Source organism: Acanthopagrus latus, chromosome 6, assembly GCF_904848185.1.
Source record: "Acanthopagrus latus isolate v.2019 chromosome 6, fAcaLat1.1, whole genome shotgun sequence".
Classification (NCBI taxonomy): domain Eukaryota; kingdom Metazoa; phylum Chordata; class Actinopteri; order Spariformes; family Sparidae; genus Acanthopagrus; species Acanthopagrus latus.
In genome coordinates, this window is record NC_051044.1 from 15,034,219 (window position 1) to 15,059,009 (window position 24,791).

A 24,791-nucleotide genomic window follows, 5' to 3' on the forward strand; every position below is an offset into this window, starting at 1 on the left:
ATTTAGGTAGCTGATATCTATGAGTAAGCTCAAAAGGACACTGGGCCTTGGAGGAGGTATGCACTCTACTAGTTTTTATAACATGATCCAAAGGTTAAAGGTACGGTGTACTTCAACCTGTGCAGCTTGAGTACAAAATAGTTCTTTTCATAATTTGTCAAACTTTTTGGGACGGAATGATCCAATTCCACCATTAACACTCAGCTGTATAATAGATTATATGAGCTGTACTGGTCCATAAGAGTCTGAAATACTCAGTAATGACTCACCAACCAATGCAGAACCAAAAGTTTCACTTGTACAAAACATGGTATTAAATATCAATATATTTTTTTATGATATTGTATTGATGTTAGAAATTCCTGTATTCCTGTGACAACACTTTTGTTGATACTCCTGATATTAAGCTTAATGTAAATGATTGACACTCATCTATTACCACCACTTCTGTATGTATGACACAATCAGTCTCACCTTCTCCTAGCGTCTGCTTCAGAAGGTCATGCTTTGCCTGCAGTTTCACAATGAGATTGCTGCCGTTCAAGTACTCTTTGTATTTCTGCAGACAAAAGAGATGAGACAAACGGTGACAGGATCATTTCTGGTTTCAGTGTATGTGGTCCGTGCCGCTGTGCCTTTTGCGCTCTCATTTGTCTGAGAACTCACAGTGAAGTAGAAGCCCTCAGTCTCCTGCTGATTGGCTCGTCTCTTACTGATGTTTGCCTTGCTCATGTAGGAGTCAGAGGAAGCGGATTTGACCGACTCTGTGGATTGGCTGTGCTGGAAGGCCTCTGACACATCGAAGTCCTCCACTGTGAGCATGTCCTGGAGGGTCTGCATGGTCGCGTCGAGGGTCTTCCTCACCTGACACACACACACAGCAGACAAACACAACCGAAACTTCGATTTCAAATCACATTTTTGTTAAATATATTCATATGAAATCTGTACGCATCAAAACAACTAAAGGATGTTGTAATTCTACCTGATGTGCATATTTACAAATACATCTTAGTGTCACAAACAAGCTGGGTGGTGCAAACAGGCTTGAACCACTGGGGGCCATCTGCACAGCACTTTGACTGACACACCGCAAACAACGGAGTAATTAGCTTCCTCGCATGAAGCATCGTGACATGAAAGATTAACTACGTTCCTTCCATGTGTGGCAGACAGGCAGGCAGCACGCATATCCTTATTCATGACTGACTGGCTCTGACACATATACACACCCAGGTGACCTTTAAACACATCCATGTGAGTCACAGTGGCCTTGGCGACCCTGCATGCTGGAGTGCCCCCCCCCCACCAGTGGACGCAGGGGACGACCCCACAGGTCAGTGTCAGATTATGTAAAGATGAACATGCTGGGTGACAGCTCTGAAGACTGGTTTGTTTTGGTTGCATGTTACTGTGACAGACGTGTTGGGTGTTGGCTGCCAATCCCAGTTCAAAAGCCAATGGAGTTATTAAAAACGCTTCAGGAGCTAATAGTCAAGACAAACAGCTCTTTGATGCGTCATAAACTGTAGCGGCGGAAATTCTGGTCGTGAGCCGGTCACAGTAGAGAAGCAGCTTGTCAAATGATGCACTTTAAAGTCCCATCTTTTCTTCAAGGATACGTTCAACACTTTGAGGAACACAAAGTGTCTCTTTGTGAGTAAGAAGATTGTCCAGAGTGGGATGAGAAGATCAATACCACTCTCATATCCGTGCATTAAAAATGAAGCTACGGCCCACAGTTTGGTTAGTTTAGCTCAACACAAAGATTAGAGACAGAAGGAAAAACGTTTGGCTTGACTTTCTTTTGTCTCATCTGCAAAATAGTAAAAAAAAAAAAGACTGGATCTTAAGCTCTAGCTGATTCCTGCTTTCACCAATCTTTGTGCTAGTTTAAGCCAGCTGTTAGTTAGTGGTTTCCACAACACAGTGCAAATAAGTATATAGCCAACTATCTGTTCCTTGAAAAAGACCCTTAGATAGACTGTTGTACCTTTAGCAAAGTCAGTGACAATGAGTACAGGGAGGTATCACACACATAATTAAAAAAAAATTTGAAGAACACTCTTTGTCTCTGAGATCTGAATGACACCATTACGGTTAAAGGGATAGTCCATGGTCTAACACACTGTGACACCGAGTAAGACCCCCCCCTCGAGAGATCAAGTTTGCAGACCGCTAGCTTACGTAGCTTTAGCAACCTCAGAAATGACCGCACAATAACAATAAACCACCATCAAAAAGCCACAAATAATGCTCAGAACGGCACCAAACTTCAGCAACAGTACAAATAGGGTCACACAGCACATAGTTCGAGGCATCATACGTCTGCTAGCTTTGCCGGATTGCTATTGGAAAGTGAACACATCTCACCACTCTCCTGCCACAGCTTCCTGTTGTGGGGAAGTCCCTGCGAGTCGATTAATGAGTGCAGTTAGAAATGCTCAATTCCGTTCTTTTCCCTGTCCGCTCTTGATAATAACTGTTATAAACTGGTAGGCAAGACACATATGAACTTTGATTGCATTTCCATGGAGTAATAATCATACATTTTCATCATTGAGCTGCGGAACTCTACTGCTCTTGTTAATCAACTTGAGGGACTTCCCCACAACAGGAAGATGTGGCAGGAGAGTGGTGAGTTACATTTGTACTGTTGCTGAAGAGACATTGACTGCAGTGTATTGTTATCGTGCAGTCACGGTGTGTTAGACCATGGATTAAACTTAAACCGGAATATCTCTTTAATATAAAGCAGCAGCAAAATAGCTTAGCTTAGCATGAGTTCTAAAAAAAAAAAAAAAAAACCGCTAACCTGGCTCTGTCCTAAGCTAAGAAAATCTGCCTTCCAGCACGACTAAAATGTATTTATCAGAGCTGCTGTCGGTGACATATTTATATTAAAATAAGGGTTAAATAGCTCTGTATTCCAACAGGGATCACTGCCATAGAGTGTCTGGTCAGTAACCTACGTGTTTCCTCCGGCTGCTCATGCAGTACAAGAGAAAAGACATTTTTTAGCCAATCAGGATAAAGAATCATGTTCATACGGTGATGTCGAGAGGAGGAAGGGGATTTATAATTGCATAACAGAGAGGAAGTTTGCCAAAATGTCGACAATGCTTACAGCAGCTTGAACACATTATATCACATAACTGCTAACATTTGTTGGTACCGATTAAACAAACAAGACTATGACTCAGAGCTCACACCTGTCCTTAACAACCCTGCAAGGACACTCCTACACGGAGTGTAAAAGCCAGCCAACACCCCTCCAGTTCCTTAAAACTGAAGAAGCTTCTTGGATGAGAGGTGAAACATCTTCAAGCAACTGAAACGAGTCCAGTTGCCTATGATACAGCACTTTACTTATTTAGAATTACCATGACCTGGATGACTGAGAACCTTCATCAACAAATAAGACTATGGTTAGAGACAGAGCCAGGCTAGCTGTGTCCCCGTTTCCAGTCTTTCTGCTAAACTAGGCAAAGTGGCATCTTGTTATAAATTCATATTTAATGGACACAACAGAGTTCATAAAAAAGCCCTCAATGTCAAATTGTCCCTAGATAACGTTGGATCACCAATAGCTCAAATCTGTCCTTTTCAACAGGCTTCAGCACCGGTGAACATTGTGTCTCATTACAGACCATCCTTCATATAGAGCAGCAGACAAGCATCTCTGAACCACCTTCCTGTTCCGCCACATGTGGTCGCTTTTGATTGATTGTTTGAAAGATAAAACATTAATTTCCTGTTGCAGTATTTCGCAATGGCCTCAGCGACTCAGACTATTATGTGCACTTCATTTCACTATACGGGATACAAGGGTGGTGTTTTTTCTGTTTTCCACCACCAGTCCAGATATAACCAACAATTTCCTGGAGGAAAACCTGTGTTTACTGTATACGAATAATTATCCACAAAAGAGTCCAAAAGATGATGCAACAACATCTTTTCATGACTCATGGCCATATGTCCTCCTCCTCTCTGAGTCAACAGAAAAGGATATTTCTGTGTACAACACTCTTGCAGTGAATGAAACGCTGACTGTGACTCCTCAATCCCCCCCCCCCCCCACCCCCCTCCCGGTGCACTCTCACCTCTTCATTCTCTATCTTCAGCGTGGCCAGGCGAGACTGCAGCTGGTGGTGGCGCATCAAGAGCTCTGTCTGGACAGGCTGCTGTGCACTCACCTGACACACCTGGTATGAGGGAAAGAAAGGGAACGATCATCTGGAGGATTTAACGTAGAGAACAGCGTCATACGGCGCACTGAGACCTACAAACAAACCGTCCTCACGGACTCATTCTCTGCAGTGCCTCACCTCGTCCCCCATGTGTGGCTGATAGTCAAAGCACGCTGGAGGACAGAAGATCTGGCTGTGCGTGTCCATAAACCTGAGCTTGTCTCCTCTGATGTCCATGGCGTCGACCGCTCCCTCCAGCAGGTCCAGTCCCTCGTGACGCGAAGTCTCCAGGCTGTACTCTGCAGACAGATACGTTCTCAAGGTGCGCGCCAGGCTTGCGTGATAACCTAAGTCGCAACACTGAGGACGAGAAGCAAAACATAAAGTAATCATAAACCAATAAAAGGCCTTTAAAGGAAGCACTGAGATATTTGCATTTTTGGCTCTGACTGTAATTACTCACATCTATCATATCTGAGACATCATGGATGTAGTATTTGGCCACCAGGGCATTGGTAGCTGCCAGATTGAGAAGATAGTCGTTCCGGGCCTTCGTGCACTTGAGCTTGTTTTCAGAGTACTTGGCTTGTCTCTAGGGAGAAAAATGGAGAGAAAGTCCCATCATTGCAGGATGCAAAATGGATTCCTAATGTACTCAAGGAACAGATTACTACACCAATCTGATTTATTCTTTTATTATCTCTCAATATGTGTAATACTTTGCACACAAAGAGATGGTCTCCCTGTTTCTTTAATGACATTTCCTAGAGTCATTTGTGCAAATGGCGGAGGGTGAAATTCAAGAAGATCATTACGAAGACGTCTGAAAATGATTTGCTCTTGAGTGTAGATGCCTTTAGTGTGCAACACGTCTATCATATCAGTCAACCAGTATGAACCAGTCAACCCGAACAGACCTTCTCCTTCATCTTCTCCATCTTCTTGACAGAGCTCCGTCGCTGTGGACGCTCATCGTGACCGTACCGCAACAGGCTGGAGCCAATGTCGTTGGCCTTGCCGATGTGCTTCTCTTCCTGTTTCTCTGCGTCCTTCAGCTTGCTCTCAGCACTGATGCTCTCAGTGTGGTACATGTGGTACGTCTTCATCACCTGTAAAAACACACATCTTAGGGCAAACTCTACTTAAATGCCAAGGGCATCATAGTGGAACTAGTAAGTCGTTGTTAAAAGGGAAGTGAATTAGAGAAGGAGAAATCACAGAGCAGAACCACATGTTACATCTTACATAGATATCTGGTACATTTAACTTTAACTCAAGAATGATTTCATACACATTAAACCAGGTCCATTCACTTGACAGCCTGTAGTCCGAGGCACACAGAATCTGATATACAACAAAATATGTAAACTACAGTATCCATGTATGTGCCTAGCGGCAGGGTTGAAGATTCTGTCTTTATAAAGGAGTGTAAATAACGTCTCTTCAAATCAATTTTCATCCCGTCAGCCTTCCAGTAAGTTGGAATACACTGTGGATATTTGTATGGAACCATTTAATGTTGGTTTTTTTCAGTTGTTTATTTTCACATTTTGAAACAAGTTACCTCAGTTGCGAAGCCGTTTTGCTGCGAATCCTCCAGAAATGTTTTGTGAAATGATAAAAACATTACACACTAAATGTTTGACTTTCTATCGGATGTGACACAATAACAAATTTCTTTTTTTTTTTTTTTTGGGTAAACTTGTCCTTTAAGCTGTGCATTGGATCACTGTGTTAACACCGAAATGAAATTGTTTGGGCTGAGAAGCTGTTAAACATATGAAAGAATGATGTATTTCTATTAATTTAGGCAGACACATTACATTGTTTGTGAAATAAAATGTGCAGGTCATCATTTTTCTTACGCCATAATCACCGATGCAATTAAATAAAAAAAACTATTCCCAGACACCCGAGTGTATACTACATGAACTCATGTAACCTAGGAATATATTTATTTTCATCACACTCGTAAACATTAGGGAGTGTCACTTACTCACCCCGCGCTGGGGAGTGTCATACTTTGATTGGCATTTCCTAAGTGAGCTGGAGGTGTTTATGCTGGGTGCGTCTGCTGCTGATGCGTCCACATTTTTGCGATTGTTCATCTCCACCGCAGCATTGCAGCTGGTTAAAACAAGGACACCAGCAATGTAAAACGAGCCCTGGATGTTTTATGACAGCCGCGGTTCATCAAAAAACAATCGACACTGCCACCGTTCAGTCTGCTTCGGAGGAATTCATGTTTCATCGCACTACTAAAGAGATCCCGTGTAAATGTTTAACTAGTCAACAGCGCAATTAAACAGCATCTGCTCCTCCATCGCTCACTCTCGAGTTCTGGTTTCCTAGCAACGCTGCCTGGAACGGACGTGCAAAGGACAGCGAGATCGATCAGCAGCGGAGGAAGGAGGTTACAAAGTGACAGTGAGCAACCTTCCTTTTGCCACACGCCAAAACCAGAAACTACTAGGTTTCCAACAACAAAAAGACCAGCAGCAGATTGATAGCAGAGACTGGCGGGCTGACAATGACAAATCCATACTTGATTTCACATTCGAATCATAAATCATAACATTAACAAATTATTCAAGTTTCTTTTAAAGTATAGAAATTTTGCGAGGAACAGTGCGTTTCTTTGTGCTGTTTGTGGGAGCTGCAGACAGGCATTTAATAATGCATGAATAAGAGAGGAGAGGAAAAATCAATATCAGCAGAGCGGTAAAGTGCCGTATAATGTTACATGTGAGAATATTTCTCATGCGGTTCACATCATGCCAGCATTCTGGCTTCATCGCTGCAAATCCACCCGTCCGAAACATCCTTTAAAACTGAGCGCGAGTGATCATCAACAATCACACACAATCAAACAGTGTCCTTTAATAACATGCGTCGTATCTCTTCTCTAAACTCTCGCAGTAAACAAACACAAGTGATGTTGCAGGATTCCTTGTGTAGAATTTGCTTAATTCTGCAGCAGCGAGCAGCTGATGGTTTGTCTTCTAAACTTGATCAGAACTTCAGATGCTTCACTTCCAAAGTAGACTGCTTTAACTTTTGTGCAAGTGAAGTTATGGTCAGGATCAATTTACAACAACATGATAAATGGGTCTTTAATAAAAAAGTTTTTTAATTATCTTTGATTGATCACACACAGTGTTTACCCGATAACATTCAGATGATCGAGTGTGCAGCAAGTAGCCAAAGGTGGAGTTTCACACATCAGTAAATAATTAAATAAAAATAATTAACTATGCAGAAAGGGGATGTACACTGAGTATTTTAAAAATAATGGTGTTTGAGAGCTGCATGGCACTTAGTATCCACCTGACTGATTATCAGTATCTGCGTGTTCTGAGTATGGCTGCCAATAAAGAAAGTTAATAATAATATGATAATAGCCTATAAAAACGGAATAATCTGAATCTGCAAAGTAACAAAGTGGGGTGAAGGTGTAATGTAGCAGAAAAAAGAAAAAAATCTTGATAACTTATAATTCGTATCAGCATCGACCCTGAAAAAACATTTCCGTCGATCCCTGCAAGACAGACAGCACGATCGTTCTTGCGAAGTCAATTCTCATTTGTAATAGAAAACCTGCAAAAAATGATTCAAAGACTTTATACACTCTATTAAACTGCAGTCACAGCCGTTTAGGGCATGATTTTGGATAATTTCCTGGATATTTAATTTCACAAGCTGCAGTGTCCTTGCTTGCCTGAAGATACTCGTACTCCCTTGAGTCAGTTCAGTTTTCAGCTGCTTCAAATACGAGCTCAGTCTTAAATTAACCTAAATTAATATGTTTGCCTCCTGCATGTCTCGATTCAAATGAACCGATTCTTTTTTTGTAGATTAGCTGTCCAACAACAACCAAGCAATAAGCACTTTGGTGACTTTGTTGCACCGTGTCCCAACATAAAAGCTGATGATATCACTGCATCGCTTCATTGTCGACAGCTGAATGAAGCCATCAGCTGTTTTTCTATTTCTGTATGTTTCTGTGTGCTTAATGTCACGGCGTGTTTGCAAATTTGTTTCCCACAGTGCGTGCTCTCCATGTACAGTACGACATACAACAATGGACAAGAGGAGTGACAACTGTCACCACCACACAAACAGATGTATGTCATTACATGTAACATTAGCTGAAAGCTCAACAGCAGCAGCCTTGTTGGCTGTGAGCACAGTGCAGCACTGCAGCAACAGACTGCTGAGTCTGCTTGAAGCCTCGCCAGGGGCAAGAACACGCTCCCCTTCAAACTGATGGGAGGAAGAATGCAAATTCTCTCGTTTCACAACCTCATGAGGAGGAAGAAATGACCTGTTGGGGTGGGGGGGGGACTGCTGATAAGGCATATCTGCTGTGTGCAGGTCAGGCCAGCTGCTTCACAGGTTACAGGTTCAGGACTGACGAGCCAGAGGCAGCTAACACAGGGAGAAAGGCAAAACAGGCAGTCTGGCAGGCAGCATGGAAAGGGCAATTATATTTGTTCAACTCACAGTGTAGAGCTCATTGGTGACTTTCACCAACTCCTCATGCATCTGCACCCCGATGTCTTTGCTCTGTAAAAGGAGAAAAACAGGTGACAACTTCATAGGCAATCATAATGGCACGTTTAAATGACAACTGAAGGCAGGTTTTGAAACATCTAAGACAGACAACTGGGTTATTTCAGAGAATTGCCTTCTCATGAGCGAAAACCTTGAAGGCTATGCATGTGAGGGACGGCAGCGTGCGTTGAAATGCTGTCATTACTCTGCACCAGAAAAGATCTAATACAATGCCCAGAGTGCACATGAGGACAGAAATAGAACAGTGCAGAAACAGCAGCACATTTCCCAAGGAGTTGTGTCACAGCTTCAGCTCAGTTACAGGGGCTAAGAGCCTATGATGAATTGGAAATGTCTCATGACAGGGCTTATGGCCTAAGAGGAGGAATGTGGCCAGCAGAGAGTGACTCTGGAAATCCTGTTGAGGGGATATGGAGTGACGCTTAGCCTGATCAATCCTGCTTTTTTTTTTTTTTTTTTGCCACCTCTCAGGGGCCACTTGTCAAAACAGCAACCTTTGCTTTTTCACATGTGACAAGAATTAAATTACAGCACATTCAGTACATTTAAACTTTGACTTAACAAATGCCAGAGCTGATTCATTCCCTTCCCCCGCATGTGTAACTCATTAGCAGTGAAGCTGCACTGCAGCTGAACCGGGATGCGACGGCATAACAGGATTATTGTTTTAGAGAACTTTGTCACAATTTGAGCTGAGTTCTTGCAGAGGGAGACAGTTTTTTTTCTGCAGGGAGGTATTAGTCCTCATCTTTGTGCTGGCCGCGAGCCACTCCACGCTCATCACTGCTCCCGTCGTGACATCACAGAGCCCCCTAGAGGGCATAAATTACTTTAGACTCTCGCCACTGTCAAAGGATACTGATCTAAGGCCCCCGGGGGGCAGATTGTTCATCACAGCTCCTGGAACACAGACACTCTGCTACTCTCACATTTAACATGCATTCAGCATATGCCTTATGAGATACGGGAGTATAACCGAGGACAAGTGTTACACAAATATGCTCTTCTTTGTTACCCTTTGAAATAATAGAAATACGTTAATTCTGACTGCGTGTACTGACCAAGTCCCATTTAAGGTGAATCTGCTGTAAAGTGAAATGGCGACAAGAGTGAGTGCAAAGACCATCAAAATAAAGGGTTAGTGATCTGAAGTAGGGAGCAAACAGAGCATGATATTGAGAATAAAGTACATGTGTTCGGCTTCACTGTAGACACTTGGTAATCTCAGGATAGCATCGACTAAGAGGTTACAGTGGTGCCATTTTCGGTCACTAAAACCTCAGTGATGGGTGGTAATAGTCTGCTGGGCATTAACCTAATGGGGTTCGTTTGAAACCAGGCTGTAAAGTGGTTAGAAGTAGCTCTCATGCAATATCTGTACTCTAACTTAAAGGGTACCTCCACCAATTTGACACGTTAAAGTGTGATGACAGGTCTTGTGGAGTACTGAATATGTGAAATAAAAAAGCAGTATAAAGCCTTTTGTGGCTGCATGTCATCCGATAAACTGCTTCCACTGATGTTACTCGATGGCGAAATCACATTGTGGGTGGTGCAGGCAACAGGTTTTGAAAAGCTGTCCACTGGTCTAGCGTCACACTCTTGTAACACTGTTGGATTCATTCTGGAATGTTTAAAAAAAACAAAAAAAAAACCCAAATGATAGAATCGATACAGCAGAAGAAGATTCCATGCCTACATTACCCACAATGCAACTTAACCGCCGAGTGTCATCACTAGAGGCTATTTATCAGATGACATGCAGCTTCCTCTGCAGACACAAAAGGCTTTATACTACTTTCTCTTCACATATGCCGTAGTACTCCCCAAGATCTGTAAACACACTTTGAAATGTAAAACTGTTGGAGTTGCCCTTTAAGTACTGATTAAACCTCACTGTTCATGACAAAGAGACAATGTCAAAGTGAATGTAAGCACATGATAAGCTGTATGAGAACCACCACGTATGTCCCGACACATATTTTTACATATTTCTGTTGGTGTGGCGTCAGGCTCCCAGCTGTGGGCATCAGTCATGCGGTTTGAGCAGATGAGTTCTGTGACTGTGTGCGTTAGTAACGGCCGGGGTTACGTGCCCTCATGCATTTAATTCCCATTCTGACCTTTTTGAAAAGTCTGATGACATCCTCGCCCACGTGCGCCAGGCGGACAATGACGTTGTTGTTGTAGATGTCGCTGAGAGTGGCGTGGTCTCGGCTCTCGCGTCTGGTCTGCTCCAACACCAAATACCAGCAGTTCACGGTGGACACGAGATTCTGGTCTTTTCTGAAACAGCAAAGGAAAGACAATGGTAGACCAACACCACTGCAGCACTCAGACTGTACACTGTATTTCCCATAAGGAAGAACATTTGGGCCGTTGTCTCCAACACAAACTATAGGAACCTGCTCAACTCCTCTACACCCCGATTGTTGCATGATCATATCAACTCAAGCAAGTTAGAAAAAAAAAAGGTGACACACAAGCCAGCCCCATGTGCATTTTTCTTTGTAACTTGATGATGTTCGTGCCCTTAGGCAATCTTCAAGATCAACATCCGTACTGAGACACAGGCACTGATACGTTACATAGGCCACAACTGGGTGACACCTGTGACAGTGATCAGACAATCATCCTCCAACAAATAATGAGGAGACCTTGAATGACTAAAGGAGCAACATTCCATTCAGCGCCACGTGTAGTGATTCATTCTTCTAAGGAATCATGTCTGTGTCCTTCAACATAAACAGGATGGAGAGCGTCTGCTCAGATCTTACATTTGATCCATTGGTACCAGCTCTGGAGCTTATATTACACACTAGAGATCAAGGGGTCACTGTACATGTGGCGAGGACTCAGCACAAAAAGAGGCTGCCTCACACACACACACACACACACACACACACACACACACACACACACACACACACACACACACACACACACACACAGAGCACGCTGGCTGCACTTGCCTCCTTGCTCGAGGGAGCATGTGAGTTCAATTATCCTCACACCAAAGACTTTGTTTGTCTTCATCTTTTGTCTGCAGAGAGCATTCAGCTGTTTTTCTGACCTTAAACAGTTGTGACTTCGATATACAAATCTCTGTATCATTTTACCTTTTTGCTTGTTGTAAAAAACACCTTCTGCTCCTGGCTGAGAGTTCATCTGTGCTGGTATTTAATTCCAAACCAACTTTAATTTCTCCCTTTTGGTTGGTGAAATTTAAAAAAAAAAAAAAAGGAAATCAAGAAGGTTTTAACCTTTGTCTTTGTTAAAAGGGGCGAGGACATTCAAAAGGAAGTCTGCACGCCCTGATTTATATCTCTGCTGATTTTGCACCCAAGGAGCCAGTTATCATATCACATGAGCTGACAGCAGCAAGAGAAACAGAGTTTTTAGTTTGTGCAGCAACGCTTCCACAATTATCTCCTTAATTGGGACCTTGGTTTTCTAAAAAAAATAATATCCTTTTACACATCATACTGATCACCATTATGTATCTGTTATACTATTGTGTTTCTGTCATACTGCCAAAAGGCTGCCCACTCCTTATTTTGAAAAGCAATTGTATGCACAGAAAATGCAGCTGCCAGAATGCAGTGCAGAGTTCCAATAGCAGCAACGTACTGACCACAAACCTCCGCTGGCAAACTCAAGAAAGCTGTACTTGAGAGAAGATTAGTGTTAAGGGGAAGCATCGATCGTGATGTGGGCTATTGATTTTTGTGAATGGTTCACTGGCTGGCTGTTACCTACATTAATACATCACTAGCTGTAAAGCCATCTGCCAGATATGGCATTGCAGGCCAACACATCCAAAGCATTAGAGCCCAGAAACGTGGTTGTCATTCATATATCATAAAAACAACGTGACATGAAGCACACAGTGAAGGTAGAGGTGAAGATTCTGTTCAATTCAGTGGATTCCTGGATGAATAAATTTAGGCTGTAGTTTTTCTGGTTCCTGTCCAAGAAGGAGATTGACAGTATGCGGGATTTAGTGGAATGTAGTAGTGTGAACTGAACACCCCCCCCAACAATGCTCAGAACAGCTCCAAATTTCAGCAACAGTACATATAGGGTCACAGCACATAGTTCGAGGCATCAAACCTCTGCTAGCTCAGCCGGATTTCTATTGTAAAGTGAACACAACGCACCACTCTCCTGCCGCAGCTTCCTGTTGTCTGGAAGTCCCTGCGAGTCGATTACTGAGTGCGGTTAGAAATGCTCAATTCCGTTCTTTTCCCTGTCTGCTCTTGATAATAACTGTTATAAACTGGTAGGTAAGACACATATGAACGTTGATTGCATTGCAGAGTAATAATCATACATTTTCAGCCTTGAGCTGTGGAACTTTACTGTACTCAGTAATCGACTCGCAAGGACTTCCCCACAACAGGAAGCGGTGGCAGGAGAGTGGTGAGCTGTGCTGCAACCCTATTTGTACTGTTGCTGAAGTTTGGTGCTGTTCTGAGCATTATTTGTGGTTTTTTGATGGCAGTTTCATCTTGGAGGCATACACTGCAATGTACTGTTATTGTGCGGTCATTTCTGAGGTTGCTAAAACTACATGAGCTAGCGGTCTGCAAACTTGATCTCTGGAGGGGGGTCTTACTCTGTGTCACAGTGTGTTAGACCATGGATTAAACTTACACCAGAACATCCCTTAAAGACAGTAAAAAATAAGAGAAGGTACATGCTGCACGAGGGACGCTTCCACCATAAAAGGTGATCGAAAATGTAAGCTGAACTTCACAGAAGTTGCAGATCTGTGTAAATTACAGACAAAAGAAAAGGGGTGTGGTGTTGTTTGAATATATGAATTTACTGAAAAAGTCTGGTAATAACTGAGATACGGTAACGATAACACAAAGACTCTTAGTTTTAATTCTTACGTGTTTTATATTCCATTTCTTCCCTTCACTCCTACACACTGACCTCTGTATATCACAGAAATCTGCTTTTCACCGAACTGAATTTAAGGAGCCTTTTGTTGCTTTAAGGGTTTATTTTGCATATTCATATTAGACATCTGTCACTTGATGCAAGTAATTGTCCATTCATTGCTATTTTCAGGTGCACAGAGAAGCTAAAGGTTACATTACAGGTCCTTGATTATTCTGTATCTGCATCTGCTGGTCGAATAATACATATTTATTGTGTTTATTTCAGAGTAGGGCTGACAGCTTTATGCGCCTGTCAACCCATATACCTCTCTGACTTTATGTCTTATCTTGAAAACTAGATGCCACTGTATGACATGTCAATGCAATTTTTTTTTTCAATCAAATATTTTCAAATGATTTATTGGACTCTGCAAATCATCTGATGAATTATCCACTTATAGCATAGCTGGAGTCGGAAACACAGTAGTTATTTTTGACTCTAATCTCAGTTTTGATGATCACATTAAAAGTAGCCCTGACTTGTTTTCTGTCGACTGCTTGAAAACTTTGATTATTTTTATCCTGGCAGAGATTTGTTCGTGCTTTCATTTTCTTTTCTGAAGTGACTGTTTTCCTGTCTTGGCGCAGCTTGCTCTAATCTTCAGCTAACACTAGCTTCCGCACTAACAACAAAGATGGATCATATGGGAACCATTCTGGCTCGCTCCATGCATTCAGAGCAATGCTGAAATTTAATTAGAAATTGGCCCACATGTTGAATATGAATATGAAGCTTTTATAATATTTCAGAAGTTCACACCACGTTCTCTCAAGTCTTTATCTAAACGATCATTTTTACCTGTACATTCCAGCTCTGAACGCCACGTTTCAAATGTCATATTTTTGGGGAAATTTACTCTTGGCTGCATGAATGATGTTGAAAAAGAAGCACAAACTTCGCACAATAGAACGGCAATCTGAAAAAGTTCTGTGGCGATAGCGGGTTAAAAGAGTTGCACTTGTGATGCTAAAAGGTAATCCAGAGTGCCAGGCATCAGCATCTTCTTTCTGCCTCTCCTTTCATCCTTTAGCACTTTGATAAGAAAACACGAGTCCCTACAGGCCCCCCTTTCAAGCGGAGCAGGTGTTTGATCCCGTACACAGGGCGCCGGCAACCTGACTGTAAGTCTTGAGCTGCTGGCTGCTCTTGAATGAGGATGAGACTGTAGTGTTCAGGACACAAAGAAGTTGGTGCAGAGCCGCTCTTGGAGGATGACAGAAGGAGGTTTTCGACCTGACAGCCCACAAAAAGGACAGCGGTACCCGTTCCACCACAAGGTCTCTGCATTATACAGTAGAGTGCGCCAGACAGCTGAACTGACAATACAGACCTGAGCTGAATGCATTAAAACAGAGTTTGTCTTTATCGCTCAAGGATCTACACAATGGGTGGAAAAGAGGATCTTTGTATTGCACTGCAGAGGTGTTAGTTAGCATGCTAACCAGCTAGCACCGGCTCACATTGTCTCAGGACCACTAGCTGTGTGGCTAACTGAGCTAAATAGCTAACAGCCTCTATTTAACTGGCCAATTCTTACTTATTGCACCTTTATGTATTCTGTAACGTGTTGGATATTAGGGCTGCAGCTAAGGATAATTTTCACTGTCGATTAATCTGTTTTTTTGGTCTGGATTAATTGATTGGGTTAGTTGTTTGGTCTATACATTGGCATAAAGTTGGCATAAAGATTATTTTCTAATTAGCTGACCACTATTCCTGTTGGACAGAAAGGTTTTAAAGTGTCTTTTCAGAAGTAGGTACAGAGTCACCTGCTCCGAGAATCATGTTTTTGCTGGCGGCTCCTTCATTAGAACCGACACCAGAAATGAAAGTCCTAAAGGGCCACAGATAAGAAAGAAGGTCACCGTTCACTGGTTTTACCATTAACAAAAAAAAAAAAAGTAACGAGTGAACACACAGCCAAGCTCTGAAACGCCAGAAGAGAAGACCGCATGGTATTATTAATGGTAGCGGCTTAGTAGATCCATTGTAGTCTGTGAGCATGAATCTAGCCTTTGACAGAGAGATATAATGATGATCATTTAATGTGACGGGGGAGAATCTGGGACAGCAGGGTGTACAGAGAAGTCATGCAATGCGAGTCTCTTGCCGGGGTCTCCCTTTGAGGGAACGCTCCATTTATCAATGTCCTAGTGACGGGAGTTCTCTGCCATGATTACGCTTTACGTCCAATTGGCCAGAGAGACTGAAAGAGAGACGGAAAGACCTCTCCTGAATAAACCAACGGGTTTGTTACACATGGCTGACACAGCCGGGGTCATCTTAACCTGGCAACCTTGGCTGGTTTATCTCCGAGGTGAAAATCTACCTTTTTACATTTTAAGATTTTAATTGAACACGCTCATATAGTTTCTGATTATAACTGAGCACAGATTCCAATCGACTACACAATCTAAAAGTCACAGCGAGCTGCAGGCCGGTCAGGACAAATCAGAAGGAATTCCTCAACATGCTGCGAGGGTATGATTGTTTCATGACCACAGATCTCCCTGATACAAACATTTAAAACAGCTTAAGTCAATCTGAGTAAAAGAGAGCCTGCATTGTTTCTTTCTTCAGACTCTAATTTCCTTTGTCCATTGAGAAATTGAGTCCATTGAGTATTTGGGTGGCGCTCTGGCGTGAAGTTGTTCGAGTATGGAAATGAAAATGACAGCCGCACATAAAAAAGCCGGGGCAGTTGGGGTGGTGGAGGGGGGGTGGATAAAGAGTCTGACCTAGTTGGGAGAAACACAGCAGCCTGAGGCCACAAGCTTCCTTGGCCCTGGCTTCATTTCAGGTCATTTCTTCTGCTTTTATCCCTCCTCTCCCTTTTGTTGCTTATCCCTCCTCTGTCTTCCTCTTTCTCTTTTTTTTTTTCCATCTGTCTGCGCCTCGCCAGTGATCAGTATGAAATATGTAGCAGTTGTTTATCAGTCAGACACATTCGATACAGATGTTCCATTGCTTAGCCGACATTACAGTGGGGAGACTCACTTGAAGTGCTGGTGCTCTCTGGAGGTGCGGATCTTGGAGGAGTAGCGCTCGGCCAGCTTGTCCAGGCCTCTGGAGTACTCGAGCTGGAGCTCGGCCTTCCGGCGGAAGAACTCCTGCAGGTCCTGCAGCAGCTGCAGCCGGGATTCGGACTGCTGCTCCAGACAACGGAACTGCTCCACCAGCTGGTTACGGATCTCTGCATATCAAAAAAAGGGAGACCACCTTCAGAATAAACAGTTCCTCTCTGGGGGAGAGGGCTTACATGCTGGGCCCCACTCCTGCCTGCCAAACAGTGCTAGAGGTCAGACTTTAACCCACAGTCCTCCAGCACAGCACATGATGAAGCGATTACACAAATGTGAGGATACGGTCGAGCAGACGCGCTTGTAAAATAACAAAGTCATCATAATTGGATAAAACTGGATGTCAAAGTGCGTTTGTCTGCTGTGTGTACGTGTGAGCAGAGGGAGGGAGGGAGGGAGTGTGGGGGTGTCTAAATGCTGGGGTAGCACACGTGCATAAGAGATGCATGTCTGATGATTGCAGCAGACAGCACGGAAAATATAAAATAGGTCAGCTCCTCAAAATGCATTGTGCTGAGCGAGCCTTCGGAGAAGTTTGTCTTGAAAAAGAAAAAAAACAAATTGCAGGCATTCTTTCGATTACAATCTGCTGTGGTTTTCTGCTTATGAGGTCTGGAAACTATAGCTGTTCCTATTCATAGTCTGAGAATGAGGGAAAATGACATTTCGGTCAAAATTTTGCAAATGCGGTTGACATGGTATTTACAAGTAGCCTTCTAAATGAAGCGCTTTACATTGTAACACAGCACCGTGACAGGGACTCGGACGTTGCTTCCTGGTGTTCAAGTTAAGCTGTGCTAAGAGTTTCCCTCCTGTAGAGTGAATGTTACCAGTACAACTGCACAATATTATCATTATGAACTTTATTTTTTAATATGATTGGGATTGTTTTTGACTCATAATTTTCATTTTCACTGAAAAACTATTTAAATCACTATGTGATATTTGTTACAGCGCCCCATTATAATGCTGTTTTGTCACATTTTACCTTGATCCATTTCATTTCATTCCATTTTCAAAATGACCAGGAATAAATATCCACAGTCTCCCTGTTGGGCAGCTTGTATCGGCAGCTCGCTGTACCGAAACACCTCCAGGAGTTCAGGCGATAAAAACGTTCACCAGAGTCATAACATCCCCTTTATGGTCTTACATTAACACTCAAAAGGAATACAAGTGACGTTTTATCACATCCATACTCTGTTTACTGCAAGGCTGCCATAAATCCAGTGGCTAAGTGGCTGCTGAATGAGTAGCAGCATAAATCACGTCAGAGCCTATGGGCCTGAGCGACATGGCTGACATCACCGTCAGGATACTGATACAGATATTTAATAACCTTAATAACCATTTTGAAGAAATGTAATTGTCATTTTACAAACAAAATATCAAACCTTTGCTGGTTCCAGCTTCCATAATGTGAGGATTAGCTGCTTTTCATTGTCATTTATGATGGCGAATGAAGAGTCTTTGAGTTTTTGACAAAGGAAGCAGTTTGAAGACGTCACACATTCAACTTTTTATCGACTGAGCAATTTCTCATCGATGAAAAATAATCAGTTGACACAATGTCAGTTTTCCTCTGGGTGATTATCATGGCCGCAGGAGTTCATGACCACATTATTAGCATGGTATCCACAGAAATGTTGGAAAAAATCAGTCAAATTCATCCTAACTTTTGAATGTGTTTTTGTCTGTTTTCTGTCAAATAAAAACAACTGGCCGAGAGAGTCTGAGTAACAAAACATGTCTGTCAGCTCACACATGATTTTGCACCGCAGTAGTAAATCAGTGAGCGGCAGCCACACACCAGCTAGTGAACAGTTAACCGTCACCGCAGCTTTTTCCTCCTACTTCTTTGTTTTGACCGCCGCCGCCTCTGATGAAGCCAGATCAGTAAGGAAATGGAAGCTATCCAAGAGGTGCCGGATTATTTACTAAACATCAATATGTCATTTCTTTATTGTCAATACCGGTTACTCAAGACACCTCTACTAACAAGCAGTTGAGCAACATTGAGACAGCAGAGGATTCCACTGTGACAGACTGTTTCAACCATGCACAAGATTGCCGCACACAGAAAGGAACTGTGTAGAGATTCATCAATGGAAAAGATGGGCCCTGCAGGACAAAAGCCCCTTTGTTCACTTCTAAATGCCGTTTCTGTATCTAGATTCAAGCATTTAACCAAAAATGCCTCCCCCATCGTCCGCGAGTGTGTGAGCAAAAAAAAAAAAAAAATGTGAATGAAAGCAAGGCCGAGAGAGACAGAGTAAATATGTAGTCCCTTGCTGCTGGGAGATGTACCCCTCGTGGTCCCCATAGTCGCCCAGTTGCCTGGATACATGCCTCTGGAGGCATCTGAATGAGAGCAGGCCGGTTCCCTGCTCTGACAGTCGCAGCAGTCAGTCTGCTTAGCATAATGGCCAGGGACAAGGGCAACTTTCTCCACTTAGAAATACTCAATAAACAGCCCGCGCTGATGAACGAGGCCGCAATCAAGTTCAGAATACTCACAGTGATGTACTCCGGTGCTAAAATAGACCCAGTGAACAACACAATTTGCTGGCCCGCGTGACTCTAATCATTTCCAATCAAACAGTGGCGGTGTTCAAAAAAAAAAAAAGGAGGAGACAATATAGCAAGCAAATCTGAAAGGGTTTAACTGCATAATGTTATCAGTGAGACACTAAGCAGACTCATGATATTTGCATTTGCTCTCCTGTGAGCACGTTATTTTTAGAAGTTAAACTGTGCAATACTGCGCTACGTTCGATGAATGATTCAAGCCTTCGCAGAGTAATGCATAATTACGAGGAAGCCGGCAAGGAGCTCAAATGAATAATATACGGGGAAGTAAGCCTCCAAAAGCCAAGCGGAGCCCCCTTCTCCGTCTCTTTATCGATAACACAATAGTGCGGATGTCCTTAAATGAAATGCAGAGTCATGTGCTACACCGGCTCCTCTGCCTGAGAACCGTGCGCAGCCAAACTGAATCAAATGTTCCACACCCAAAGGCTTGTGGAAATTTCACTAATAGGACTTTACCCATTTGTAACGTTTATTTTTCTCCTAACCCATATGGTTAACATCCCGCTGTGCGCTGGTGACTTTAACAAGCATTCTAAGCATAAATGAATCGCTTCCAGGGACTTGAGGGTAGCATTGAAGTGGAATCACAATCGTATGAAGAAAATAAATTCCTCGACTCACCAATCTGGTTGTGATTGAGCATTCGGGATACTGATGCACAACGAGACTGCTAGATACAGTTCAAATCATCTCATTGTGATCATTTTGAGAACTATTTCAATTGCAGAACGATTCAGTATTAGTGGTGATAACGTTTCTACCAAACACACAAACAAACAAATATATTTTTTATATCTGGAGAACAAGATTTGTAGTCCAGGCCATCTGTGCAGCATGATAGTGCTTCATTATATTGCTGTTTTGTCACACAAATAAATAACAGCTTCAGCAATTTGGATGCACTTGGCCAAACCACAATTTCAGTATTTCTGTTTAGCCCAGGAACAATACAGATGATATGCCTGGACTGATATATATTCTCGAATATTGTGATATTTGCCAGCATATGCAATATTTTTTCACCATACTGAATATCAATATAGCAGCTGTGTGATTCTTCTGAGAGGACCTGCTCTGACTGTATTTACATTTTTAATTTGCAGTCATAAGTTTCATTCCTCATCTGGCTGCCCCCCTAAAGTAACGACAAAGGGAAGCAGTGACAGACTAGCTGAACCTAAAACTGTGTGTTTGTAGTCCATTACTTACAGTAAAGTTCTGATTTAAAACTTCTTATTTTAAAGGGGCACTACATAGTTGTTGGAAGGGAAATTCAAGGCAAACACAGAAATGTTAGCTTTTTCCATAACTGAATAAACAAGCTGGTCTCAGAGTCAAATACGGTCCCCAGAGTTCATTCAGTCAAGAAAATAAAGAGTTTGTTGATTTAGTTTGTATTAGCATAAACAGAGTTGACCAATGAAGATCTTTTCCCTCTGCTTCAAATTTCATCCCAAAAACTACATAGTGCACTTTCCATGTACATTTGTTATTTAAATGTGTTGTATATGTTCCTGAAAAGGAGAACTAAAGACAGAAAAAAGCATATTAACCTCAGTCCTCTATTTATTTGTACTAATTATCAACATAAAATACAAATGAGATTAAATAAAATACTTAATTATATACATAGTTTTAAACGAATGAAACGTTTAAAGACAAATCCTCCCCAGCCTGACGACACCCAAGCTGATTCTGTATTGTTCTTTTTATTTCATAAAACTAAAATCAAGCGACTAAAATACAGACCGTCCCTGCTCTGCACCATCCCTCACGTCATCCTCACCGTTCAGTCATGAGTGTTTACTGCCTGAGAAAAGGAGAGTTTCTTCCTGAGCTCAGCTGTTACGCGGCGCTGACCCCCTCCTTCACCCTGAAGTTCAAACGTGGCACACGTCTGCGGCGGCTACATGTCTGGATCTCTGCCAGATAATGCAATGAAATGGGGTTGGGGGGGGTGCGGATTACTATTGGTCACTGTTGCCTTGCAGGGTTGCCAGTTAGGCTCCTCTACTGCTGAAACAGAGAGCACCAAATATCACGTTGTGAGGAGTCCTTGTCACCACACGGTAGCCTGCTCAAATTAGCCTAGCCCAGCTATCGCGGTGGCCAGCAGCAGTCTCCGGGGCTGTGTCTGCAGTTAGCCATGCGTGGCTAGTCACATGTGTCCTAACCCAGACTGACACGTTGACATAATTTGGTACAAATCAAGGCTGCGTTCTGCGAACACTTGTCTTCTGAATGCAGTAATGGCTATGGTATGCCTTTACAGTCTTTTTTGCTTGAGTTCACATTTCTTCCTCTCGCTCTCTCGATATAAACATCTCTAACAAGGAAAGGCATCGCTATTTGTGCAACCACAGGACGGGAAAAATCCAGGACACCGTGGGCTGAATTCCAAGCATTTTTTTTATTCTTTTTTTTTTTTTCCTCTTTAAATGTCTCGACTGTGTGCATGCATCTGTCAACAGAGCGACAGACAGTGTGTCATAGATGTTACCAAGACGCTGGAAACAAAGATATTGTTATACTTGTGTAACACAACCCTGACATTCCAAGACAGTATCGGTCAAAGCATTCCTTCTTTATGATGAACACACACAGAGGGGTGTGCCACGCTCCTGACACATCAGAGCAGCAGGTTCCTACAGTGAGGTGATGTTTTAGATTATTACAAAAGGTTTACGTATGTTCAGATGGGAAAGGAGTTTAATCTACCTCGGAAATGTCACGACTGTTTACATCTTTGTATATACATAATTGCACAGATTTCAGATTTGCACTGTTTTATTATCATTATTATTATTATTGTTGCTGCTCTTTCTTTAAAAGTGCTTTACTTTGTATATTGTATATCTTGGTTGTATATATTTCTTTATTACACTCTTGGCATTCTGTGGACAGCAAAGGAATTTCAGCAAAGAATTTCACTGCATAACTGAGAGCACGTTTCTTTGCTGTGCATATGACAAAAAACACTTTGAATCTGAATCTAGATGTGACAGGCTTTCATGTTTTTTCGTGGCATTTCAAAGGACATACGTCTATATCAGGTCAACGTTGCACGAATTCCACACTGCCGTTTGTTCCCTTAGCAAAATCAAATCTTAGAATTTACTGCACAGTATAATCATTAAGGGCAATTTGTGCGTAACAATGAGGCGGCTAGGCTCCAAAGCAAATCAAATGACATTAAAGATAATGTGGCCTGCAGCTAGAAGTGCAGTGTGATGCACAATGAAGGGCATCCCCTCATTTCCTTGTTTTTTTTTGTTTTTGCTTTGGGGGAGGAGGAGGAAGCTCGGAGATACCTCAGACTGGTCAGCTACACAGAATATTAGTTAAACTCAAACACCGTACAGAGAGACCTGTGCAAAGTACAACTCAAGAGAGATGCATCATGTACTGGTCACAGAGAATATGATAACAGCTGTTGGTAATGACTTGATGGTGACTTGATACTAAGCAGTATCTCATGTCTGTCGTCCATGTATCCGGGATGGCATGTGACAATAATCGTAAACACATGCACACCCGGACGTGCACAGCTCTGAGCTGAAGATACACAAACATCGTTGACAAAAGCGAGGCCCCACTGTTTGCTGAAATGTGGCATGTTGAAAAGTACCGCAAAGTGCATTAGGGCCGGTGCCTGATTGAACCGCTGTGCAGTCAGCAACTCAGCATTATTGGAGACCAGTGTCAGTGTCAGAGTAAAGCCCCAACAGCTCCGAACTGATCTAAGCCCAGTTTGCAAATGAGCTTAAGATGTCAGCTTAAAAGCTTTTCCTGAAACTGAGACGGAGCTGTGATGGCTCTCTCACAGCCACAAAAAGCTGGTGTGGAGACCGGAGAGAGACAGAGAGAGAGAGAGAGAGAGTGTGAAGGAGTCAAACAAACAACCAGACAGACAAAGAGAGCGACAGAAAAGAAAGTGCAGCACACCTCTGTCTGATAAATGCTGCTCATACCCTTCATCCCACACACATTCAGACGAGCTTACGTCATTTCAAAATTTCAATTCTAAATTAACCTGAGAGTCGACCTTGGTGAAATATTTCCACATGTTTGCACGGATACCCGGATGACTCCATCAGCACCAATATTGCATTCAGTGGAGCCACTGTTTTGCCAGTTTCTGTGCATTGGCATAAAATTCAATCTAGGTTTTTTTTTGCTAGACTGACACTAATCTTTTCTAAAATAATGCTGACCTGGTGAACTGTACACATATTTTATTATTGATGAATGTGTTTAATTTGTAATCTGGATGGGATATCAAATTTATATGAAAATCTTAATGGGGGGAGGGGTGCATTGGAGCATGAACACATTAAAGTTTACACTGACAGATGTAGTACAGTATATGGTCAGATCTGGAACTTGCGTGGAAGTAACATCACAGCAGGATAAAACCACATGAGATGATGATCGAGAGTATCCAAACCTACAAGATCAGCTGCTGCAGACTATCAAACTGAAAAACTGAAGAGATTAAAAAAGTGAGTAGGGAGTAGTGAATGCGACACAACCAATGATATCCAAGTTACTATAAAACTGCAAAGAACTTGCATGTTAATAACACGCAAATCAGTAAATAAATGTTTTTAAACATTTGCTGAGTCCAGTGAGACGATCAGTATTGCTTGATATCAATCAACTGCCAGTTAGCTTAGCCTTGCATAAAAACTCATAACAGCAGGATTAAACAAGTCTTTAACTGGAAACTAAATTAGCCTCCTAGCATCTCTAAAACTCACCAGTTAACACTTTTCCTGTTCAATCTGCACAAAAAAGTATGTGCAAAGAGTATCATTAGCTATTTCCTCTGGTCTCTAATAAAGAAATGAGCTTGCCGTTTCCCCCTGGTTTCATTATTTTTCTCAAGTAAGCTAAGTAGTTGCTAACTTTAGCTTTATATTTCCAGACAGATGTGTAGTTGATTCACCACATCCGACTTATCCAAAAGGTGCAATATGCACAAAGTTTTTTTGAAAAATATTTTCAAAATAACAGAAATTATCCACAGAATGTGGAGAAAAGTGATGACATTATGATATCTATGTATTATGCTGAGGAGATATCTACTTAAGCTAACACGCTAACCAGCTATCCTCAGTCTGTGTCAGTCCAAAGCTCCTGTGCTAGCGGTGTAAGCACCAACGCTCCCCCAGAGCTGCAAGCTCACAGTCCAGACCTCTAGCCAAGGACGTTAGAACAAATCTGTATTTTTATTTTTTGATTATGAAAGCTGCTCAGTGCCAGTGACTTCCCGAGTATGAAAATACTCAGATCATCCGTGTTGTGCGGCCCATAGAGCATGCGCACTTAAGACCTCCACCAACCGAGCCGGCTAACTTCTGGTTTGGCGCCCGGCTAACTTGAAACAAAAAGGCATAAAAGT

The 24,791-nt window shown here is 42.4% G+C and overlaps 1 protein-coding gene across 4 annotated transcripts in view; it reads right to left on the bottom strand.

Moving 5' to 3' along the window:
- LOC119021339 (SLIT-ROBO Rho GTPase-activating protein 3-like) overlaps positions 1-24,791 on the bottom strand; it is a 40,530-nt gene that overhangs the window by 13,991 nt on the left and 1,748 nt on the right. For all 4 annotated transcript variants that reach the window (XR_005075531.1, XR_005075530.1, XM_037101569.1 and 1 more), the window contains exons 2-10: positions 16,713-16,908; positions 10,889-11,051; positions 8,694-8,756; positions 5,108-5,299; positions 4,654-4,782; positions 4,329-4,550; positions 4,104-4,205; positions 667-864; positions 475-559 (exon numbers count right to left, since the gene is read on the bottom strand). Coding sequence is in view for 2 of the 4 variants with exons in the window: in XM_037101569.1 (XP_036957464.1) it covers positions 475-559; positions 667-864; positions 4,104-4,205; positions 4,329-4,550; positions 4,654-4,782; positions 5,108-5,299; positions 8,694-8,756; positions 10,889-11,051; positions 16,713-16,908 (1,350 nt within the window). In the remaining 2 variants the exon portion in view is untranslated. The remainder of the gene's footprint in view (positions 1-474; positions 560-666; positions 865-4,103; positions 4,206-4,328; positions 4,551-4,653; positions 4,783-5,107; positions 5,300-8,693; positions 8,757-10,888; positions 11,052-16,712; positions 16,909-24,791) is intronic.